Below are 23,848 nucleotides of genomic sequence, written 5' to 3' on the forward strand. Positions count from 1 at the left end.
CCCAGGCTGGTCTTGAACTCCTGGCCTCAAGCGATCCTCCCATGTAAGCCTCCCAAAGTGCTGGGATTACAGGTGTGAGCCACTGTGCCCAGCCTAACTATATATTTTAACTTTTATATTTTAAATTGGAATCACAATGCTTATCTGTCAGATACTCACCATATAAAATTCTTTGAATGTTACAGATGCTTTTAAATGTAATGCCAAGTATACACTGATTATTACTAAACTTAGGACAGGAGCATTAATACAGTGAGTTTGATTTACTCTTCCACCTCTGTTTTCAATTCTAAACTTTCCTGGAGTGTGGCAAGACACTTATCCAGTAAGAAGCAGTTTTATCTACTCTAATAAATTGTGCTTGGCATCAAATTGGGATTCCCATTTCAGCGAGCTGCGGTTATTCATAATTGGACTGATTTCTGACTAAAACGTTAATCCAGGGAGCTGTGTGTACCTGGAGTGACTGTCCCTGGCAGAGGCTGCCTTTGAGATTCAGGGGGAAGTTCTTTTCTTCCAAGTTTTTTGTTTCTTAGGGCAGCGGTCCCCAACCTTTTTGGCACCAGGGACGGGTTTCATGGAAGACAATTTTTCCACGGGTGGTGTGGTCGGGGGAGGCGGAGCTCCGGCGGTAAAGAAGCAATGGGGAGTGGCTGTAAATACTGATGAAGGTTGGCTCTTGGTCTTGCTCACCTCCTGCTGTGTGGCCCGGTTCCTAACAGGCCATGGGCCAATACCAGTCTGGGGCCTGGGATCTGGGGACTGTAATCATAGGGCGTACTTACTAGGGAGTACTAGAATTGCTGGTTAAAATGCAGATTTCCGAGTCCCCCTCCAGATCTGCTAAGTCAGGATTTCTGGGGACCTGACTCAGGAAACTTCCTTTTTAATAAGGTTCACACTTGGGAGCCGTGGAAAATTTTGAGCAGGGGTGACTTAAGAGGGTTAATCCTGATGCTGCCCAGGATGTGGTGAACTGCCCAGGCCATGTCCAGATGTGAGGAGTTGAGATCTGGCTTGGGCAGCAGGGACGGTAGAGACAGAGGGTCAGATGGCATTTGGAGTCCACACTGGGGACAGAAGAAAGGGGGAGGCAGAGGCAGTTCTGAGTCCAAGTATCTGGTTCAGGAAACTCATTCAGACTATTTTTACCTTTTCTATTTGGAAACTCTGGCCTCCTGGGACCTGTAACTATCTGATGAGAAACTGTGTCTCCAGCCTGCAGTCCCTGGAGCCCAGATTTGGGCTCGGCCGACCTTCACTGGGCCTTGGGATGTAATAAGCCAGGTCTGATTGGAATCAGGGTTTGCCTCATCAGTCTTAGGGGCCGAGGGAAACGTCTGCTCTGTCCCTTTGAGCCACCACCCCGAGCGGGTTCATCCGCGTGAATCAGGTCCCTGCAACCCTCCATGGCAGCCTCCTGAGGCAGAAGAAATAGAATTCATCCCTGCCTAATTTCCCACTTTTTTGAAGGGAATTTTTTGGGGGAAATTTTAAAAATAATACGTGATAAATGTAGAGGCTTACAAAAACAGAAAAACACAAAATGAAATCTGCACATAGTCTTATTATCCAGACGTGACTATAGTAAATACCCTATGTCTGCTCTAGTCATTGTGTGTGTGTGTATGTGTGTGTGTGTGTGTGTGTGTGTGTGTGTGTGTGTGTGTGTGTAGAGAGGAGAGAACTCTTTCACCTTAAAAACGTGGTGTCATATTGTACATACAGCTCATTGTGATAATGAGCTGTTTCTTCATCGAGCAGTCTGGAGTGATTGTCTAGTCCAAGTGACGGAAGAGTTCCCTATGATTTGATTTTTGACAGCTGCGTGGTACTCCATTGAACAGATGTGGCTCACACCCTGCTCTTGCTCCTGGCCAGCTGTGGGCTCTCTCTGTCCACAGATTTTTTTGGAGGGTAAGGTGAGGATAACAATAGAACCGACCTCACAGGCTTTGTGCATCATGTCATTGATCCCTGGCACCACAGAGGACTCTGAGCAGCATGCCTGGCATGTTGTGAGCTGTGGATAATTGTCAGTTTTGCTTACTGTTGGACATTTAGAGTTCAGTTTTAGGATAAGCTACATTGCAGTGACCATCTGGGCACCTAGATCTCTGTGGGTATCTCAGATCCTCTCCTTGGAGGAATTCCGTGTTGGATGCAGGTGCCCCTCCCTGGTGCCCCCTGGCCCAAAATTTGATACCTAGTATGGTTACTGGGGGCGTATCTGTTGGCTACCCCCAGCATATACTCAGGGTATCTTCTTGTGAGCACAGGGTCTCTGTGTCATGAGATGTGAACCCCAGTCTGGCAGAGAGGAAGTGCTCAGCATATGTTTGGTTGGTGAACGAATGAATGAAAAGGGAACCCACTGTGGAGCCTTGGGGTTCAGCATGTGTGAGCGGGACAAGGGGCCTCCTCTGACTTGACTCGGGAATGTTCTGGGATATGAGGCACTTGGTATCTGACTGTCACAGATTGTAAAGTGATTTTGTTTTTTCATTCATTTATTCCTCTGTGTTAGGGTTTTTTGGTGTTTTGTTTTGTTTTGGTGAGGCAGGGTCTTGCTCTGTTGCCCAGGCTGGAGTGCAGTGGTGTCATCAGAGCTCACAGCAACCACAAACTCCTGGGCTCAAGTGATCCTCCTGCCTCAGCCTCCCCAGTAGCTGGGATTACAGGCGCGAGTCACCACGTCTGGCTAATTTTTCTATTTTTTGTAGAGACAGGATCTCACTCTTGCTCAGGCTGGTCTCAAACTCCTGATCTCAAGCAATACTCCCACCTTGGCCTCCCAAAGTGCTAGGATTACAGGTGTGAGCCACCATGCCAGCATGTATTATTATTTACTGATGCCTAACAAATTTCCCCAAAACTTTTAGTATCTCATTATTTTCTCATACTGTTTCTGAAGGTAAGGAATTTAGGAATGGCTTAGCTGGATGGATGGTTCTGGCTTAGAGTCTCTCAGGAGGTGGCAGTCATGCTGTCAACCAGGGCGCGGTCATCTGAAGTCTTAACTGGGGCTGGAGGGTTTGCTTCCAAGCTTGCTCACGTGGCTGGTAGCAGGGGGGTCTCCGTTCCTTGCCATGTGGGCCTCACCATAGGGCGGTTCACAGCGAGGCAGCTGACTTCTCCCAGACCAAGTGGGCAGAGAAGCGGAGACACCAAGATGGAAGCTGCAGTGTCTTTTACATCCTGAATTTGGAGATGACATGCTGTTACCTCTGCTGTATTCTCTCGGTCACACCAACCAGCCCTGACACAGTTTGTGAGGGGGTTACACAAGGTGCAGAAACCAGCAGGTGGGGTGGCTGGCTGCCACGTGCACAAACGTGTGTGGGGTACCACTGGCATGCCGGACACTGTGCTAAGCACCTGGCATGCATGATTTAATCCTCACGGTAATCTATGGAGTAGTTTATTACCCTCGTCGTCCCAAGGAAGCTCAGAGGGTGAGCGGTTTGCTGGGAGTGACACAGCCTGAGAGTGGCAGGGGTAGGATTCCGACCGGGGTTGATGATTAGGGTATTGTGTGTTCAAGGAAAAACAACGTCCGAGGATTGACTTGAGTGGTCTGTGTGACTTTGGGGGAGCTCTCACCCTCTCTGTTCTTCTGCCTCTCATCTGCTACTTTAGATGATCCTTTCTCTGTGGACTCTGACTCCAGACCTTAGATCCTGGCCCCATCCCAGACCTGCCGAGTTAGAAATCACTGTGAGTGGGGTTAGAAATCGCTGTGAGTGGGGCTCCCCCTGCCTTGGACTGCTGGGCAGGGGCATCTGAAGGGTACCCCTAACATACGGGGCTCCTGTCAGGGAAGACACCTGCATTTCCTTGGTGCTTCTGTTGGAGCAGGGTCCTGAGCGGGCAGTCTGCAGGCCGCCCCCCCAGGGCGGTTCTGATGCCATCAACTCCAGACGGCAGGCATATGTGACACTGGGACATTGCCAGGCTCCTGGTGGGCGTGCAAGAAAGCCGTCCTCTGGCAGTGGTTTACTGTTTACCTAGGGTCTGCTGGTGCCATAATTAGAAGAAATGACAGGTGAGCTCGGGGGCACCTGTGGTGAGCACAGGTCCGGGATAATTGCAGGTGCATCCCGGCCCCTGGCCGAAGGCCGAGCGCTCGGCTTATTTTAGCCTTGCGCCAAAGCCAGCCCCATACCTGAGGTGCACGCAACGGCAGGAACCGGGGGTGTTGATAAAGTGCAAGTGTCTGCCCGCAGCAGCCTCACAGCGGGGCAGGGGGACAGGGACAGAATGGCTCTGGGGTCAGCCTGACCGAGTGTGAGTTGAATGCTCTGGTGTGCCTGGGCTGTGGGGCCTCAGGCTCCTGGCTTCACAGCGTCATGGTCATGGTGACGACTCGACAAGAAGGCATGTGAGGGTCCCCAGCGCTCAGGATGATGTGACATTAGTGTTACACTTATTGGTATAAGTGTCATCATTACTGACACTGACAATAATTGTTATGATTACTGTTAGTGTCTTTCCTAGCCTTGGCTGTGAGCAAATTAAGAGCGAATATTTCCGAGCCTGTTTCTTCATCTGTAAAATGGGCTCCTGGACATCTACTCAGAGGGTCTCGGGGGGATTAAATAAGGGAATGAAAGCTAAGTGCTGGGATGAAGCTCTCTCCCTCACCCCACGCCACGTCTCTTTTCTTCCCTCGTCCATCCCAGTGTCTTGACTAGTTGTGTTTTCTCTGAGCCTGGAGGACTGAAGTCCGGGGCCATGAGGCAGCAGACGGGGTTTAAGTCAGCGGAACAGGGTCAGGCCAGGGCCCTGCTGGACACAAGTCCTGCGGGGAGGGCTGGTGGTGGCAGTGAGAGACCTGCCTTTAGGGCTTGATGTGTCTCTCTTTGTATTTACCCTCGTCTTTGTACCCAGATTGAGGACAAGAGGGTTGGCGAGGCCTTGGCTTCTGCAGGCTGCTCACTCGCTTGTTCGTCCCCACGCAGCTGTGGGCATGGGAGCATGCTTATAAGGACAGGCAGAAGTGCCTGTGGCATTGACCTTGACTGCAGCTTTAATTGTGCTCACCAAGAGGGTGAGGGAGTGGACCACCTGCGTGATGATAGTAACCACAGTAACAGCCTCCGCTCTTTGAGCGCTAACTGGACGCCACACTCCTTAATGTACTGCAAACCTCGGGAAATCCTCAGCAGCTGTGGGACCCTTGTTTCATAGGTCAGCACAGGCTCAGGGAGACGAAATAACTGTCCAGAGGTCACCCAGCTTCTAAGTGGCAGAGCTGGAATTCCAATCCAGACCTGTGTGACCCCAGAGTGTTGTCCCACTAGCCTTGGCCGCTACCCCTTGGCCACCCGGAGCCAGCACTCTCAGCGGGCAAAGCTCTGAGGAGCCCGCAGACACTGTTGCAGCCGTGGACCTGGTCCCTGGGAGTGGGTGGGTGGCACCACCTGTGTTTCTCCCGGAGGAGTGGAGCCGAATGGTTCTGTGTTCTAGACAGGACCTCGCTCACACACTGCCGAGCACGCCACCCTCAGAGGATGAGGATGAATCACAGCCGAGAGGGCCAGCTTAGTCAGCACCCATGCTGGTGTCTGGGCGCCGTCTAGAAACTCTCCATCTGCCCCCCTCCCTCCCCTGTCCCTGATCCCCGACTCACGGCTGCCAAGCACGGTGGCGCAGGTTGTGCTTTGTGCAAGGACGCCTGGCTGAGGGTGAGTTGGAGCTGAAATCTAGCCAGCGTGCTGCTTGCCAAGTGGTGTGTTTGGCCGGGCACTGCGTCTGTCCGGAGGATTCTGCAGCCGCACCTCGTCCTCACACGTTCAGAGGCACCAGAGCAAGGGGCAGGTGGGTTGGGAGCCCTAGAAGTTCACACACGGCCAAGGTCACCTTGCTGAAGGCCAGCTCCTGCCCAGGACCGGGGCCTCGGGGACATGCCTGTGAAGTAGGCAGGATGAGTGGCCCCCGCTGCCATCCCTGGACAGTGGGGCTCTGCAGAGCTGGAGTTCAGAGCCACGGCCGCCTCTGCCTCTCGTGTACTCTGGGCAACTCACTTCCCCTCTCCTGGCCTCACTTTCCGCATCTGTAATATGGACAGCTGACCCCAGAGGTCACTTGAGCACTGACATTCTATTCCTGTCTGAGCCTCTGTTTCCTGGAGGACAATAACAAGGGGGATGACAGCCCATGTTTCTCAAGGGCCTCCTGTGGGCCTGGCTTTGTGCTAAGTGAGTGCCTGGATGATCTGATTCTCCCAGCAACCCCTGAGGTGGGCATTATTGTGATCCCAGTTTTGATAGCAGGAAACCGTGGCCGGAAGTTAAATAATGGCCCCAGATCACAGAGTTAGAAAGCAGTGGCACCTGGGTTTAAACCCTGGCATCTGATGCCAGAGCCCAGCTCTTAACCCTTTCCCCACACGACCTCCCCAGGCACCTAAATGAGGTGATTGCAGGTCCCAATGCTCAGTGCTGTCCCCAGCCTTAGTGTCCTTCTCTCGGAGGTGAAATGGGGCTGATGTGACCTGCTTCACAGGGTGAGGTGCTCAGTGAGGCACTGTGCTGCCCGCTGTTCTCCTGGCCAGAGCCTGAGCGTGCGTCTGTGACGGAGGGTGGAAGGCACCGTCGCAGGCACCGCTCATCTGGTCATCAGATACCAGAACTGGAGAGGCCCTTAGCGATCACTGGGTCCTGCCGCTTCACACATGGGGAAACTGAGGCCCAGAGAGGGCACGTGACTGAGCCACAGGCTCATCTGGCAAAGCTGGGACTAGAACTCAGGGACCCATTGGTCCATCTGAGATCGCTGAGCACTTCCCGTGTGCCAGAGGAGGGTGTGGGCAGAAGAGGGCATGGGCGGGCTGTGGCCCTTGGCTGAGGCTGATGAGATGAGGATGGGAATGGAACTGTTGGCTGGTTTGCCCCCATGGGTATGTGCATGTGTGAGAGAGAAGAAAACACACACACAGCCCAGCAAGAGGGTGCGTCATGTGGGGCAGAGTGTGGCCGGGAAGGCAGGCAGAGGGCATGCGATCTGATTTCCTGGCGAGCTGGTATTCGGGACAGTTAGCATGAAAGCGTGGACACGGGCTCTCCCAGCAGACCTGAGGCCCAGGCACACCAAGACTTGCTCTGCCCTGCCTACACGTGTGACTGGGGGCACCTCACAGCACCTCTCTGAGCCTCAGTTTCCTCGTGTGTAAGTGGGATTATAATACCTCTCGGGGTTCAAAGAGGATAGCATGGTCCAGGGGTGTAGTGAGTGATGATAAGGAAAGCTGTCACCGGTATGATTTGTTGGGAGAGACTTTCCTTAAGTGATTAGGAGCGTGGACTCTGGAGCCTTGCTGCCCGGATTCTAAGCCCAGCTCAGCTGCTTTTGAGCTCATGACCTTGACTAAAGCCCTTCACTTCTTAGAACCTAACAAGCCCTACCCCACAGGTTGTCCTGTGGATTAAGTGAGATGATGCACAGAAAGCTTTTAGCCTAGCGTTGGCACATAGTAGGTACTCAGTAAACCACTAGCTCTAATAATAGCCCGTGCTCTTTATTTACTGAGCACTTGCTCGGTACCAGACATTATGAGTGTCGTTTTTACCGTTTGCATTAGCAAACTCTCTGCACCACTCCCTAAGCAATCAGCCAGACCTGCTGCCTCCCATTCCTGCAGAGAAAGTAGAGGCCTAAAGAGGGGAAGTGACTTGCCCAAGGTCACACAGCTGGCCACTCGATGCCTGTGTGGCTTTGTCCAGCTGAGTCTGCGGCAGAGCCACTGCTCCGTTTCTGTCTCCCAGAGAGACACACTCCTCTGCCCCTCCCTTCCCCAGAGCCAGCAGCTCCTTGGAGCTTCAGGCTTCATGAATGGCTTGGTTTAGCAGTCGGCCGTTAAACGTTCATCTCTTACAATTTCAATCCAATTCCTGTAAGTTTATTGGCAAGATGGGGTGTATTGGAGCTGCCAAATTTAATATATCAAGTCTGCGTGTCTGAGATGCAGCTTCTCAGCAGTAATGGGAGAAGAGAGGTTTTATATGTTTTCATTTGGAATGACTGTTCCCGATCCCATTACAGCCCCTGACTTAATGGCTGCTGTCCCTGTCTGCCGCAAGAGCGGCTTTCTCCATCACCCTGCTTGGCTGCAGGGACTGTTCAGGAGGCTTGCTCGTCTCCATGTCTCTCCCCACTCTCTTCCTCCACCCATCTGCTCTGTTGATCGGGTCCTGGAGGCTGGGGCTTTTGCTGCAAGCCTGGGTGGCTACCTTGTGACCTTGGGGAAGTCATTTCCCTTCCTCCTCTGGGCCTCAGGAACCTGCTCTGTGAAGTGAGGGCTTAGACCACAGGGTGAAGGGTTGGTCTGGGCTCAGCCTTTGCAGATCCCACTTGATGACCTTGAGAGGATCCATTCCTCCTGTGTTCTTGTGGCACCAAACTGAGGGACCCCAGGGCCGGCCATGAGAGTCATTGAATTGCTGCCCACCTTGGGCTGCAGATCTCCTGGGTCAGGAGTGGTGGCTTCTCCAAGCCGCGAGCCGGCCATGGAAGAGAAGACACCCAGCAGTGCAAGTTTAGGGGGCCTGGCTTTGCTTCTGCTTGTGTGTGGCCTCGGGAAGATCACGTCTCTCTCTAAACCTCTGTTGCCCCAAAGGGCAAATGGGGATTCATTCATTTATTCAGTAAATACTCGATTACCTATTCTGTACCATGCAGCATTTTAGGTGCTGGGGCTCTGGCAATAAACCAAACAAAAATACACCTGTCCTCATGGATTTATGTTCTTGTTAGGAGAGAAAGACAATAAACATAACAAGTATTACTTGAGGTGGTAGGTGTCTCAAGGAAAAATAAAGCAGGGAATGGAAGAAGCTAATGGATGGTTCTGCTATTTTAAATAAATAAAGTCACAGTAAATTACTGAGAAGGCAGTATTTGAACAAAGATTGAAGGGGCCAAGTGAGCAAGTGTGGCAGGTCCCTGGGGAAGAACACTTAGGCCGAGGGGACAGCAGATGCACATGCCCAGAGGTGGCCGTGTGCCTGGCATGTGTTAGGAGCCAATAGGAGGCTGGTGTGGCTGGCATGGAGAGAGCAGGGAGGTCAGAGGTCAGAGGTCAGAGGTGTGGTGGGAGATGAGAGAGGCTGGCCAGAGCATATAGGTGGTAATTCTCCAGCCCAGCTACGTGTTAGAATTACCTGGTGAGCTTCAAGAAATACCAGGCCCTGGCCGGGCGCGGTGGCTCACGCCTGTAATCCTAGCTCTCTGGGAGGCCGAGGCGGGCGGATTGTTTGAGCTCAGGAGTTCGAAACCAGCCTGAGCAAGAGCGAGACCCCATCTCTACTAAAAATAGAAAGAAATTAATCGGACAACTAAAAATATATAGAAAAAAAAAATTAGCCCGGCATGGTGGCACATGCCTGTAGTCCCAGCTACTCGGGAGGCTGAGGCAGGAGGATCGCTTGAGCCCAGGAGTTTGAGGTTGCTGTGAGCTAGGCTGACGCCACGGCACTCTAGCCCGGGCAACAGAGTGAGACTCTGTCTCAAAAAAAAAAGAAAGATCCCTCTGGAACGAGGCCTCTTAGGCCATAATCGTCGGACACTGTTTATGGGGCAGGGCACATGGGAGTGAAGCCTCGGGAGGGAGTCGGGGGTGGCCAGAGCTTTGGCGTGTGGCGTTTTCTCCAATGGTCTGATCAGGTGCTTTGTGGCTTCCCAGGCAGCGGCACCACCTAGCGTAAGTGGCCATGGGGAAGCGATACTTCTGTGACTACTGCGACCGCTCCTTCCAGGACAACCTCCACAACCGGAAGAAGCACCTGAATGGACTGCAGCACCTCAAGGCCAAGAAGGTCTGGTACGACATGTTCCGAGGTGGGTGTCCTCTGGCTCAGTGGCTGGGCTTGCGGGGCCCTGGTCTCTGATCTTTCTCATCATCAGACAAGGGACACTGTGGGTCAGCGACAGTCTGGGTCTGGGCTGGGCTCTTGGAGGATCAAAAGAGAGGGAGGCCTGGGCCGCTGGTCCCCAGGGGCAGATGGACCCTCAGAGGGGAAGGCTGGAATGGGAGCTTCTCTCTCCAGCGACCTTGACCAAGGGCTCTGTGCTCCAGGCACCTGCCAGGCTCTGGGGATACTTTGGGCAGGTAGAAGGCTTCTTGGAGGAAGAGATGTCGGAGCCAACAGCTGAAGCAGAGGCCATAGTAAAGGAGGGGTACCTTGTCCCAAGGGCAGAGGGCAGCCTTTGAAGGGCTTTGGGCAGCAGCAGCCCCACATGTGACCGCGCTGGCTCCGCTGCCTGGGGAGCAGTCGGGTGCAGTGAATGGTGGTTGAACGACTGCCTGGAGGGACGGGCGAACAGCTGAGCTGCGAGGGAGGACGCGCTCTTCTGGGAAATGCTGCTCAGAGCAGGTGAGGCTGAATGCCCAGCACAGGGCCTGGGGATCGGGAGGTGCCCATAGAGGGGAGTCGTGCTGCTGCTTGGCTGTCACGAGACGTGCACACTGGGGAACAGCCAGGGAGGTTCCAGAGCGTGGCCGGGCAGGAGCTAGGTTGAAAGACTTGGGAGCTTGGCAGTGGGGTGAGGGTGGAGCAGGAGCTTCTGGAACGAGCTGGGGTGGGGCTAGTGCTCCACAGGTTGGGAAGCAGGATTCTGGGACAGGGCCCAGAGCCTGGAAGGAAGGAACCAAGTCCCAGTAGCCAAGAAGGGAGGAGAAGGGGACAGAGAGTTCCCTGGTTGAGACTGAATTCATGAAAAGGGAGTGAGCATTTATTGAGTGCTTGCTGCATGCCATGTGATTTCCATGGTTCGTCATTTGCTTCTCTTGGTAACTCTCTAAGCCAGGCAACCCTGGCTGGGAGTTAGGATCACCTGGAGACCTTTAAGAAAAAACACCGACCCCTGACCCCATCCCCAGAGGCAGTTTTGATGGGGTGGGGACCAGGCAAGGTATTTTCAAAGCCTTCCCGCAGTCTCCCCGTTTCGAATGAGGAGGCTGAGGCTCAGGTGGAGGGACAGTGTCCAGGCCACTCAGCAGCCCGGGCTTGGCTGGGAGTGGGAACAAAAGGGGATTTCAGGGGCAGTGGGGTCTCCAAGGTCCCTGGGAGGCCTTGACCCTGGTGTTAGGCAAAGGCTCCCTGTCACCCAAACCCTGTGGGGACTGTGATCTGGCATGGAGCCAGGGCTGATCGCAATGGTCCTCGTGTCACTTACAGAAAAGGTGAAACAGCGGGTGCCACTACTAGCCCCTCCTCAGGGCTCCTGTGTTCTTAGCGTCCTCGGTGTCGTCCCATATCCCGACCACGTTCCATCCTTAGAACAACTCCGTTAGAGCAAGGGGAGCTAGGCAGGCCAGGGGTTCCCCAGCTGCTGGGGCCGAGCTGGCACTTGAGCTCTTTCCACTTCCTCAGGAGGCTGCCCAGGGCTCCGGCGTACCCTGAACGACCGCACAGACTTGGGGGAGGCACCTCGTGCCCCAGCCTCGGCTCCTCTCGACTCCTGCTCTGCTCCCAGCTTCGTGGCCTGGGGCAAGTCCCTTGGCCCTCAGAGGGGATGGCAGCCCATCAGCCATGGTCAGGACAAGCACGGGCCCTGGAGCCAGGCTGCCTGGGTGTCAGTCCCTCCCAAGTGTCACTCTCTAACAGTGTGGCCCTCATTTTGTCCCAGAAGGCTTTAAAAACACCTCGCCTGGTCCCCACCCCAACAAAACCTGCCTCTAGGGAGGGGGTCAGGGGTCAGTGTTTTTTACTTAAAGGTCTCCAGGTGATCCTAACCCCCAGCCAGGGTTGCCTGGCTTAGAGAGTTACCAAGAGAAGCAAAAGCCATGACAACAGTACCCACCTCGCAGGGACGAGACGGGCTCAGCAGGCTCATGGTGGCTAGATGGCACACAAGGGTCCACTAAGCAGGAACAGTGCTGGAGGGTCCTCAGAAGGATTGCTGCAGGCCTTCATCTCACAGGCTCCATCATTCAGCATGTCCTTGGCTCCCAGACCAGCTCTGAAGATTCAAGTGGATAAAATAGGGCTCCTCTTCTAAGTGACCTTGTGCCCAATTACAACAATGTGTTCTCGGCAGAGCCCCATCCTATCCGGGCCTCCATGCCCTGCCAGCCTCTTCCTCCCGGCTGCAGCGTCACTGGACACTGCGCGTACTGTGGCATGTACTGCCCCCCCTGCAGGCATGCCCTTCCTGCTGTCCTCCCCGCCCCAAGCCAGGTCCCTCCATCTCAGAACTCAACTCAGGCAGCGAATCCTCAGGGACGTCCTCCCTGACCCCTGGGCCAGTCAGGTCATTTGGCTACGTGCTAGATGTTTACCCCGTTTATATTCGCATAGATTAGTGTGACTGCTGGACCAGAAGGAAGGACCAGCTCTGACTTGCTCTTCACTTAAATCCTCTTCCTGGCCTGGTGCCTGGCACACAGGACGTGCTCAGTGAATGTTTGTTAGATAAATGTCTAAATGAATGGGCAGACTAACGGGGGCACCAGGGGCAGCTGTTCATTTTGGGAGATGAAGTGAGAAGGACCAATAGGGTCGGATCACAAGGAGCCTTGAACGCCAAGCAGAGGAGGAGCATGGGCTTCCTTGTGCAGGGCCCAGGCTGGGGGGCCTCAATCCTGGGTGCATTTCAGAGTCACTGAGCAGCGTTAAATTCTGATGTTCTCCCCCTCCCATGAATTAAAGCAGAACCTGAGAGGGGGGTGGGTCCAGATATCCATGTACTTGAAAAGCTACCTGGTGATTCTGATGTGTGGCTAAGGTTGAGAACCACCAGCCAGAAGCCGGGCAGCCTGGAATTCCTCCCCCACACTGAGCCACCTAGCCAGGGCCTTTTGTCTGGGACTGGGCTCAGCCCCCCACCAGGCTCAGCTGTCCTAGCCTCAGGGAGGGGGTCCTCAGCAATGTCCACATGCCCTCCACCAGCCCACCTTCTCTGGGAGGGATGGGCAGGGCAGGCAGTGGCACCAGCTGGGTGGGCTGAGTCTGATAAGCCCAGTACTGTCACATGGACCCTCCCCACCCTGCTGGCCCCCCCCACAGCTTTGCCAGGCCTCCTGGGCATGAGTCCCCTGATAACCAACTCCCAGCCCTGCCAGGCCAACCTCCTAGCCACCAGCTGCCTTGCCCTGGGGCAGGGAGGAGTCCACATGGACATCAGCCATTCACTCTGACACCAGGACACCAGCAGCTGCAGGGGGAGGGGCAGGTGCTTCAGACTCGCACACACCAGGGTCAGATCTGGCGCTGCCACTTCTCGACTGTGTGCCGTTGGGCAGATCACTTCACCTGTCTGAACCTCATTTTTACCCTCTGCAAAACGGGGATGTTAGCACAATACAGTGGGTCTGTGAGGAAGAAGTGAAGTAAGAGCCAGATGTGGTAGCATCTGGACTACACCTGTAGTCCCAACTACTCGGGAGGCTGAGGCAGGAGGGTCACTTGAGCCCAGGAGTTCTGGGCTGTAGTGTGCAATGCTGATCAAGCATCCACGCTAAGTTCAGCATCAATATGGTGATCTCCCAGGAGCTGGGGCCACCGGGTTGTCTAAGGAGAGGGGAACCGGCCCAGGTCAGAAATGGAGCAGGTCAAAATTCCCAAGCTGATCAGCATGCGATCGCATCTGAATAGCCACTGCATCCCAGCCTGGGCAACACAGCGAGACCCTGTCTCCTTAAAAAAAATAAATAAAATTTAAAAACTTAAAAATAATTTTAAAATAAAAAATAATTTAAGAAATGGTGGAAGGGCTGGGCGCGGTGGCTCACGCCTGTAATCCTAGCACTCTGGGAGGCCGAGGCGGGCGGATTGTTTGAGCTCAGGAGTTCGAAACCAGCCTGAGCAAGAGCGAGACCCCGTCTCTACTAAAAATAGAAAGAAATTAATCGGACAACTAAAAATATATAGAAAAAAGCTAGCCGGGCATGGTGGCGCATGCCTGTAGTCCCAGCTAGTCGGGAGGCTGAGGCAGAAGGATCGCTTGAGCCCAAGAGTGTGAGGTTGCTGTGAGCTAGGCTGACGCCACGGCACTCACTCTACCCCGGGCAAAAGAGTGAGACTCTGTCTCAAAAAAAAAAGAAATGGTGGAAGAACTGCTGCCATCTGCTGAGCGCCCACTCAGTCCTGGCTGCACGGTAGCACCACCCGGAGATCGCAATGCAGGGGCAGCACCCAGCCTCAGAGGCCGGTTTTTGTCACTTTCCTGGTAATTCTAATGTGCTACCAAGGTTGGAAAATTACTGGCCTCCTCTGCCAAGTGCTCTCCATTCATTATATTATTAGATTTTCACAGCAGCCCTGCCAGGTGGGAAGTTTTCCTCCCATTTTACATATGGGGAAACTGAGACTTGGAGAGAGGAAGCAGCTTGCACATGGTCACATGTAGCTGGGATTTGAGCTCTGGTTTCCCGGATTCCAGAACCCATGGTCCTTCCTCAGCCTCTAGAAAAACGGGTGAATGTCCAGCTCAGGCCTGGCCTCTCCTCTCCCCCAGAGGGTGTCAGGGCCTCTGAGTCAGGTCACCGTCCTCGGATTTAACTCACTTACGGATTTTAACTGATTGATACTCTGCCTACCAAGAAGCATACAAAAATTAAAACCATTAACTATATGATGAAAATAAAGATAGGAAAAATCAGAGGAAACCAGGGTCAGGGCTGGTGTCCAGAATAATTGCTGGGAAGTCCTGTCCTTGGCAGTGGCTGGTCTGGCCCGGAGCACCCCACACGCAGCTGGTGGGAGGAGGGAAGCAGAAAGCAGAGATTGAGTCTCACCTGCAGAGCAACACCCGGACCCTAGGATTGGCTGGTGGGCTTCCTGGGCACCAGGATTTATTTCTTTTTTAGCATTTTATTTTGACATAACTATAGCATCACAGGAAGTTGCAAAGAGAGGTGCCATGGTGCCAGGATTAAAAAACAAAACAAAACAAAACTTGACAGGTGATTCCATCATGCAGTCAAAGTTGAGAACCTCTGACCTGAAACCCAGTTCTTGCCTTTGGCTGGTCCTGGGTGGGGTGGGAGGGGCTGAGGTCACCTGAAGCTCATCTGCTGCCCAACAGTCCCCCCACCACCCCCTTACACTCCTCCATGGATGGGGAGCCCCTTTCCTTCCACACCACCGTGTCCAGCTAAAGTCCACGCCCCTGTGGCTTCCACCTCCCACTCCCTTGGTGGCACAGGCTGAACCCGGCCCCTCTCTTCTGCCGCAGACGCAGCCGCCATCTTGTTGGACGAGCAGAATAAGCGGCCCTGCAGGAAGTTTCTACTGACAGGTAAAGTGCTCTGCCCAGCTCGGGTCCCCGCGGGGACCTGCGATGCCAGTCTGTCTTGCGTGGACCTCTGCAGAGTGTCTCCCCCTTCCCTGGCCACCAGCCTGAGCCCACTTTGCAGCCTTGGCTCTCGCTGACTGGTCATGCAGGGCTTTCCCGGGGGTTGTGCCTTAGGACTTCCCAGGCCCTCGGCTCATCAGACCTAGGATGTGATTTCTTCAGCCCCGTGGAACAGCAAGCACTGGGAGATTGCCGCTAAATCCAGCAGACACTGATGAGTGTAATAGACTGGCTGATTAGATTAGCCTGGGAGCCTGGCTGCCTCCGTGGCCTCCTTGCTGGGGATGGTAATAGGTCCAACAATCTGAGGAAGTTCAGAGTCAGAACCAAGGATGCTAGGTGCTAATTAGACTGCTCAATACTCAGCTAAAGCTGCATGTAGTTCAAAGTGATAAAAACCCCAGTAAATGAAGGAACCAAAGACAGATAAAAGTAATTGGAGGAAAAATGAGACAAAACGAGGAGAATAGTCTCCCCCATGCTTGCCCAGGAGGTCCTGTGTACTTTCTAAGGGTTTGGCCCTGAGCTTCCTGGCAGCCAAGGCAAAGAGGAAACCCGTGATGATTCCCATGGTTTGTACAGGAGCTTAGCACTGGGGAGAGCTGCTGCTGTTGAGCTAGGGCAGCTGGGTGCATGGCCACGGCCTCCTCAGGAAGGCGTTGCCGCCTCTAGAATGGGCACCAGGCCTGCAGACGGGGCTTCCCCGCAGAGTTCACCTCTGGTCTCCCAGTATTTTGAGACACATTTTGGGCTCCTTGGTTGGGATTGGGAAGGCCACTCTGGACCTTGGTACCTTCTTGGCAAAGCTGCCATTGAAGCCTTTCTGAGGAGCAGTCCAACTGCTGAGGTGAGGCAAGTGGCCTGGCGTGGAGACAGGAAGCATGACCCTTTCAGTAACCCGCATGTAGTTCTTCGAGGCGTGGGGGTGGCTCGTGACGAGAGACAGCCCACAGAGGCTCCTGCGGCCCAGTCATGACAGGCTTTGGTTGGGTGTGACCCCAGCACAGGGGGCCGCCAGGGAAGGGTCAAGAGCAGGGCATGATGGGTCAGATAGGTCACTCTCTGACTGCTGAGTGTGTTGGGGCCAGAGAAGCCAGTTTTTTGTTCCCGACTGGGATTGCTGCTCTTCAGGCCCTGAAGTCGCACCCCTAAAACCCCTGGATCCCCTCAGCAGGGTACCCCTCAGCCCACAGCGTGAGCCCTTCCTGAGCGGCGAGTGACTCTGTCTTTCTGTCACAGGCCAGTGCGACTTTGGCTCCAACTGCAGATTTTCCCACATGTCGGAGCGAGACCTGCAGGAGCTGAGCATCCAGGTGGAGGGTGCGTCTTGGGGGGTCCCCTGGGAGTGCGGGATCTGAGACCAGGGGAGCTGCCCTGCCGGGGAGGCCGAGGGGTGCTTAGGGTGACCAGGAGCCCTGGGCCTCTAAACTGCCCAGACATGACCGGAGAAGGCCCAGGGCGGTGTCCCCCGAAAGAGGACCACATGTGGCTTCCTGCCCAGGAGCCCCGAGAATGTGCTTCAGCCTCACCTGGGCCCTGTGGCTGGCCTGGCTCTCCTGCACGGATGCACTCCCTCCCTCCCTCCGTCCCTCCCTCAGTCGGCAACGTACTGAGTCCCCACGACACCAGGCAGGTCCCCATGATGCTCTGGGGACCAGGAGATGAAGAAAGCAGCCTCCTGCCCTCAGGAGTCTCACAGCCTGGTGATTCCAGGAACGGGCGAGCTCAGCTGCCATGGAAACCAGCCTGTCTGCCTTTGGGAGACTCACGTCTCACTCCTATCAGGGAATAAGGAAGTGCCCCCTTGGACGGGCACTATCGATCTTCCCCCACAGCCCTCATGGAGGCCGGCACTCAGGCACCAGGGCTCTGCATGAGCCCCAGCCAGCAAGAGGCCGTCTCCAGGTCTCTTGAGTGCCGCCACTCGCGCTTCCCTATCCAGGTGGCCTCAGGCAGCCAGCCAGTATCTGGGGCAGCTCGACCTTTTCCCTCGTCCCCCGCGGGGCCTCACTCCCCCTGACCAGGAAGAGCTGGCAGGCTCCGTGCCCTACCCTGGGAAGCCGATGGCGATGGCAGTGCGGCTGCAGCCCTGGCAGCAACACAGGGTTTCCAGGAGCTTTCCTGGGTGGAGGCGCGGCCTTGTGGGGCTGGCCAGTGAGTCCTGGCGGCAGCGGCCTCTCCAGATCTTTGTTGGCCGTGGGCTATCGGGGAACGGCTGGCCCGTGGTGGGGACAGCACAGGCCAGGGATTCTGGAGCTAGAGATGATGATGCCTAGTGGAGACAGGGTTAGGGAGAGGCCCGAGGGGGCTGGGAGCCGGCAGCCCAGGCAGTCTTGGCTCTGCCTACAACCTGGGCATATGGCTTAACCCCTTGGAGGCAGGGTCCTGGCTGTCCAAAGTGACCGCTTGTGAAGATGAAGCGAGATGACGCCATGCAGTGTTAGCCCAGGGCCGGGCCCCACGTGAGCCTTGGTCCGTGAGTGTGACTGCTTTCCTCTGGCCTGAGGCCCCTCCCGGACCACCCGGAGACTCTGACCCCATCACATGCCTGGATATGAATTCCATTCATTGTTTGCTTTTAATTCACTGAGCAATGGTCTCTGTAGGACATCTTATGAGAAGAAAAACGTGGGAAACTGAGGCTTATTACTCTGCCCAGGGTCAGAGACCTGGCAGGTGGTGGAGCCGAGATTCAACCCTGTTCTACGGCCCACACTGCCTGCCCGCACCCCAGATATTAAGCCCTTCTGGGGGCCAGGCTCCTTACATGCACTGTCCTGTTTCCAAGTCCCCAAGAGCGTGGGAGGCAGCCGGTCTGGTTCCGTCTCCATTGATGCAGAAACAGAGTGAAGCCCAGAGCGCTGGGCCTCAGTGTGCAAAGATGGCCTTGGGAGGTGGCAGCAGGCGTGGTGGGGACAAGCCAAGGCTCTGCTCCTCCTAGCCTGCATTGCCCTGGAAGGTTGCTGCGGTGCCCCGGGGCCTGCCAGTTCCTGCTGCGTTGTGGGAGGGTGGGGTCCAGGTGGGCATGAGTGTACCCCTCACTTGCCTTTGCCCCCCCTCACCCACAGAGGAGAGGCGGGCCAGAGAGTGGCCGCTGGACACTGCCGAGCTCCCCGAGGGCCATCTGGAGGACTGGCTGGAGAAGAGAGCCAAGCGGCTGAGCTCAGCCCCAAGCAGCAGGTACAGGCCCTGTGGGTCCCCTCCTGCCATGGGGGCAAGACCCCAACCGGCCTGCCCTTCCTGAAGCTGAGGGGTCTCCGTGAACTGCCCAGGCCCAGGGGCCAGACATGGATCCTCCCACAGAGCTCTCTGAGGGGCCACGTTGGGGGCTCCTGGGTCCCCAGCCCTAGCCAGAGGCTGCAGTGTGGGCACTGAAGGCGTCCGTTCCCCGTGGCTCAGCCCCTTACTGGAGTCTGCGCTGGCTGAAGGGGAGGCAGGAGACCGAGCAGATTTGACTCTTCCCCGAGTCCATCGCTAGAGGGAGGGGCCTGAGCTGTGGTTACTGAGCCCCCAATGTGCCAGTCACTGTGCACCTGCTCCCCGCTGTCCCCTGCAGGGCCCTGCAGGAGGGGAAACTGAGGCTGAATGACCGACTCAAGTCACAAGTAGAGGTGGTGACCACATGATGGCTGGCCTTGTTTGGTGCTCACAGTGTGCCCAGCACTCAGCCCTGGGCATTTGGGGATACTGGCACCCCCACTGTGCAGCCCAGGAATCATAACCGCTCCAGGAGGTTGTGGCTGTCCTGCCCACATTCCTGCTGCCCTTAGCCCTCCCTTGAGAGCGAGCCAGGTCCCTGCTCCGTGTCTAGAACCCAGGCTGCCTCTGTCACCATGTTCAGGCCTGCCCAGCAGCTGGGATGGTAGCAGCTGTTTCTGGAATGGAGTCTGCAACTGGGGCCCACCCTCGGCTCTAGGGGGTCTGAGCCCTGCCCCCCAGGCTGTTCCCCTCCTGCCACCTGGCCTGGCCACTTCCGAGGGATGAGTGCTTTCTCAACGGCCACTTGTTCTCTGTGCCCACCCACCTGTGCACCTGCCTCCTGAGGGCTCAGCTAAGATGAACTTTTTCTCCAGCCTTGAGAAAAAGGGGTTTGGGGAAGGGAGGTGACTGTTTACTCCGGCTTTTGTCATTGCTGCCTTGGGCTTGCACAGCCCTCTCTCCCCGCAGACTGGTCTCGGGAACATGACCCCTGTTCCCGGTGCCCCAGGCTTTGGCCCCTGCCCCTGCACTCATGGCCCCCCTCTGTGGGATTGGGGGAGGGGGCGGATTCAAGTCCCCAGGTCCTGGTGTGTTCCTGTCCCCGCCTCCAGCCTGGAAGCAGTCCTATGGGAACAGGGCCCTCCGTGTCCTTCCTCCCCCTGGCTCTCCTGGGTGGCCACAGCGCCCCCTCCCTGGTCTCACCTCCCCTCTCCCCTGCAGGTCATCCCCAACCCCACAGCCCTGATGCACCTTGCCCTCCCTGGCTCCCTCCACCTCCTGGCCTGTGGGGTCACCTTCTCCCCTCTTACATCTGGCCTCTGCCAGTTGCAGTGGACACTTGGCAGCGTCTTAGACATGGCATCGTTTGTACTTTGGGGGCACCTTGTACGTACCATTTCCTCTGCAGAAACTGCCTCCTACCTCTGTGCCTGGCAAAGTCAGCCGCATCCTGGGAGCTTTAGCTAGGACATCACCCTTCCAGCCCCCGGCTGCCCCCTCACAGCCTGAGCACGCTTGGGGGGCCCAGGACAGGTTGACTGCATGATTGAGCATTTAGGGGAGCAGGGTCCCGGGCCTGGATGACTGATCACTGGGTGTTAATGCCGGGGGCCTCTTGTAGCCACTGGGCTGGGGACCTGCAGCAGCTCCTCTTCCTCTCTGGGTGTCTGTTTCCTCCCCCAGGGCATGGGGCACAGGTGGCTGCATGGGCCACCTGGGGCCACCCTGACCTGAGGGCTCCAACCCCCATAGGCTGAGCAGAGCCCTCCTTGTAAATGTGGGGACATGGCAGCTCCATGAGCCCCAGCCTGGCAGCGCTGTGCTGTCCCCTCGGCAGAATGACCCTGAGGGATGTGCGGAGAGCAACCGGGGGAGGAAGAGGCGGCCTCAGACACAGACTAATCCCCGGGGCGAGGCCAGTGCCTGTCCTGCTTCCCATTGTTGGCTCTTCAGATTGTGGCTTTATCCCTCTTAATCTGCCCCTTTGGACCCCTGTGTGGCCAGTGCAGCCATCCCAGCCCATCCTCCTCCCCAGACTCTGGGTCCTTTTGGTTAGGACTGTGGCTGGGTAAATGCAAGGGAGCTGCTCCTGTCCTTGGGCACAGGGCAAACAGGTCACAAGAGAAGCCACAAGCAGAGTGGTGGCACATGCATACCTCAGTGTCCCTGCACTGTCTACTGTGCAAGGGTGAGAGGGGTGCCCTCCAAGGCTTGGATGTCCACGTCTGGGGCCCTGGCAACGTGCCAATGTGTGAGAGCAGACGCAGGGTTTGCCCTCAGGGTGGGCAGGGGCTCCGGGCTGAGCCTTGGACCCAGGAGTTAGGTCCCAGCTGCCCGAGAATCTGCCCCATTTTCTGGAGGAAGGGGCTCCCGAGGATCACTGCCTCCCGGGGGAGCCCAGGCTTGGCTGGCATCTGGGGCTCTCCCTTCCTGCAACTGCGGAGCCTACCCCCCCTTCTCTGCGGCTGGCGGAGTTTATGAAATCTCCCCAGTGCCATAAATCATGTCAAGAGCTGCTTGCTGCACTTTCCAGCAGGCAGCAAGCCATGGAGCAGGGGATGTCCCTGTCCTCTCACACCTGGAGGCCCTGGAGGCTGTACCTAGGGCTCCCTGAAGTCCTCGACCCTGTGTGGCTGGACAGGCCCAGAGGGGGGCAGGTTGGGTGGTGCAGTGGGGCCATCTCCAGGGCTTCCGAGCCCAGCTCCCCACCTGCTCCTCCACACGCCTGTCCCGGAGGACCCAGGCCCTTCTCTGCAGGGGGCTGGCCGCCAGGCCCGTGAGCCTACCAGGAGCTGCTGGAGCCTCGCCCTCCCCAGGGGCTGCTGTGGGGCCGGGTAGGGTGCTGCTGGGGGAGAGGGGGCTGAGGGGGAAGGGGCAGTGTCTGGAGCCATGTGTGGATTCCATTCCAGTCCCTTCTACTCCACCCTGACAGTGTCACTTGGTCACATGACTGACTTCTTGCACCTCAGTTGCCTCATCTATAAAATGGGGTTCGAGTGAGGATTCTTGAAGTTTCTCCCTAGCCCATGATGTCTGGCCCGGAACAGTGCCTGGTCAGTAAGAGCCCTCAGCATGGCTGCTCGTCATTCAGCAGTCACTGGGCTCTGGACAGCTCCCTTTGGACAGGGTGCCCCAGGCTGGGCGTGGAGGATGCCTTTCTTACGACAGGCACTTCAAGCGGGCCTAAGTTCCAGCAGAGGTGAACGTTGAGGAGGAGGAGAGTGAGTAGCATGAGAAATGAGGCTTTTAAAAAAAAAATTTTAGACAATATTTTTTTCCGATTTCAAAGGCTTGCGTGCTTGTAAAACTTTCGAAAAGTATAAAGACGTAAAAAAATCACCCATAATTGCACCACTCAGAACCATGGTTAACATTTTGCGGTGTCTTCCAGGGATTTTTTTATGCATTTATATATTTTATATATCTTTAAACAAAAATAGTATCATGCTATGTACATTATTTTATAAGCTGCTTTTTTCTCCCTACTCACCCAGCATGTCTTTCCCCGTCAGTGCGAATAAATCTGCCTTGATTTCTACGCAGGCGGCATAGCATTCTCCGCTGCGGACGTGCATACGTATTTAGTCAGTCCCCGCGGGTGGACGCTAAGGCCATTTCCATTGTCTCACGGCCATTCTCGTAGCTCAGTCTCTGCCTACAATCCCACTAGTTCCTCGGGCTCAGTTCCTAGAGGTGAGGTTGCTGGCTCAGAGGGTCTGCGTGTTTTCCAGAAAGGTCGTGTAGGCAGCTGACCCTCTGCACAGCCAGGGTGGTGGGGCGGGTGAGCTGGGGTGCGGGGTGCCCAGCCTGGGCCTGGGCTGTGTCCCACTCTAATCCTCTGCCCCTCTCCTTTCTCTAGGGCCGAACCCACCAGAGCCACCGTCTTCCAGTACCCTGTGGGCTGGCCGCCAGTCCAGGAGCTGCCGCCATCCCTGCGGGCACCCCCACCTGGGGGGTGGCCCCTGCAGCCCAGAGTCCAGTGGGGCTGAGCCCCTCAACCCGGCCTGACCCCCACCTGGTCACTTCTCTCTTCAGTCACAGTAAAGCTGAGGGGAAGCCGAGCCCCTTCCTGCTGCACGCAGGGAGCCCCTGAGACTGTCGGCCTGGCCTCCTGCCCCCCTCCCTCATGTGACATCTTGAGAGGATGGAGGAGAAACCTTCCAGATGTTGATAAAGAAAGTCTTGTCTGTCACCACGGTGGTCTGGCGGTGCTGCCCCTGCCCAGGGCTCTGAGCTCCACTCTCCAGCCCCTCTCAGAGGTTGGGCAGGGCTAGAACAAGGTGTGATCCTTCCACGGTGGTCCATGCTCACTGCCCTCCTCCCTTGGGACCAGCGGAGGCTCAGCGCGGCCAGGCAGAGGGTGCGCCAGGGTGGCTGCACCTGTTGCCCGCTGAGAAGTGGCTCCAGGTCTGAGGAGAGGAGCCCGAGGGCTGTGCTGCCATCCCAGCTTGGGTAGAATTCACAGCCCCCACATCTGCCCAGGTGAGCTGTGCCCGAGTGTTTGAGATGGCACAGCTGGGCAGGGACAGCAGCTAGTCTCCAGCCTCAAAGGGGGAGAGCAGTTGGGGGCAGCCCTGGGCTTGGGAGCGTGGCCTGGCCGAGCCTCGTGGCACTGGCTGCGCCAGCTCCTCAGCCCAGGGTGGCGCAAGGGCCCTCCCAAGGTTCAGCCCTGGAGGAGCCCCCTTGCTGGCGGGGACCACACAGGCTGCTGGGCTATTTGGCCCCAGCTCCTGCTTCCTTCCTCAGTTGGACTACGGTTCTAGGTTCTGCGCTGGGGTGGTGGGCAATGTGGCTCTTGGTGGCTGGGCCTCTGGTGGCAGGGGAGCAGAATGTGGGAAGACTGCAGGGCCACCTCAGATGCCATGATCTTCTGCCCTCCCTGAAAATCCCTGTTGAAGAGGGAACTGAGGCCAAATCTCGGGCCCTCTGAGCCTCAGGCTCCTCACCTGTGAAATGGGCTGGCTCTGGCCCCAGCGGGTGCGTGGAGCTGGAGGGCTGGGTCTAGGAGGGCCAGAGGAAGGGACCCAGGAGAAGGCCAGGGGCCTCCTCAGGCCCATGCCAGGGAGCAGGGCCCAGGAGACCCAGGAGGAAGCCTTCTGCCCCTGCCCTCCCCAGAGCCCCGGGCAAACATCAGGAACCAGGCCTAGGGTTGGCTGTGTGGTCCTGGGCAGGCAGCTGCCCTCTCTGGGCACAGGGGCCTCTCCTGCCTAAGGAACCATCCCAGTGACTGGGTCCTGGGGCTTCCTGTACAAATCCCTCCTTAATTTCCCAGGAGCCCCTGGACAGCGGGAAGAGTTAGCACTACATACAGGCCAGGGCGAGGGCACGGCAGGGTATAGGCGGGGTGGGGGCC

General features: G+C 56.4%; 1 protein-coding gene across 1 annotated transcript in view; it reads left to right on the plus strand.

Moving 5' to 3' along the window:
• The window catches only part of ZMAT5 (zinc finger, matrin-type 5), a 25,739-nt gene extending 3,070 nt beyond the window's left edge, over positions 1-22,669 (plus strand). The window contains exons 2-6 of the mRNA XM_012644140.1: positions 9,683-9,837; positions 15,178-15,240; positions 16,537-16,617; positions 18,366-18,477; positions 22,355-22,669. Of these exons, the coding sequence (XP_012499594.1) occupies positions 9,711-9,837; positions 15,178-15,240; positions 16,537-16,617; positions 18,366-18,477; positions 22,355-22,484 (513 nt within the window). The 5' untranslated portion in view covers positions 9,683-9,710 and the 3' untranslated portion in view covers positions 22,485-22,669. The remainder of the gene's footprint in view (positions 1-9,682; positions 9,838-15,177; positions 15,241-16,536; positions 16,618-18,365; positions 18,478-22,354) is intronic.
• The last annotated feature ends 1,179 nt before the right edge of the window (positions 22,670-23,848 follow it).

Source organism: Propithecus coquereli, unplaced genomic scaffold, assembly GCF_000956105.1.
Source record: "Propithecus coquereli isolate 6110/MARCELLA unplaced genomic scaffold, Pcoq_1.0 Scaffold206, whole genome shotgun sequence".
NCBI lineage: Eukaryota > Metazoa > Chordata > Mammalia > Primates > Indriidae > Propithecus > Propithecus coquereli.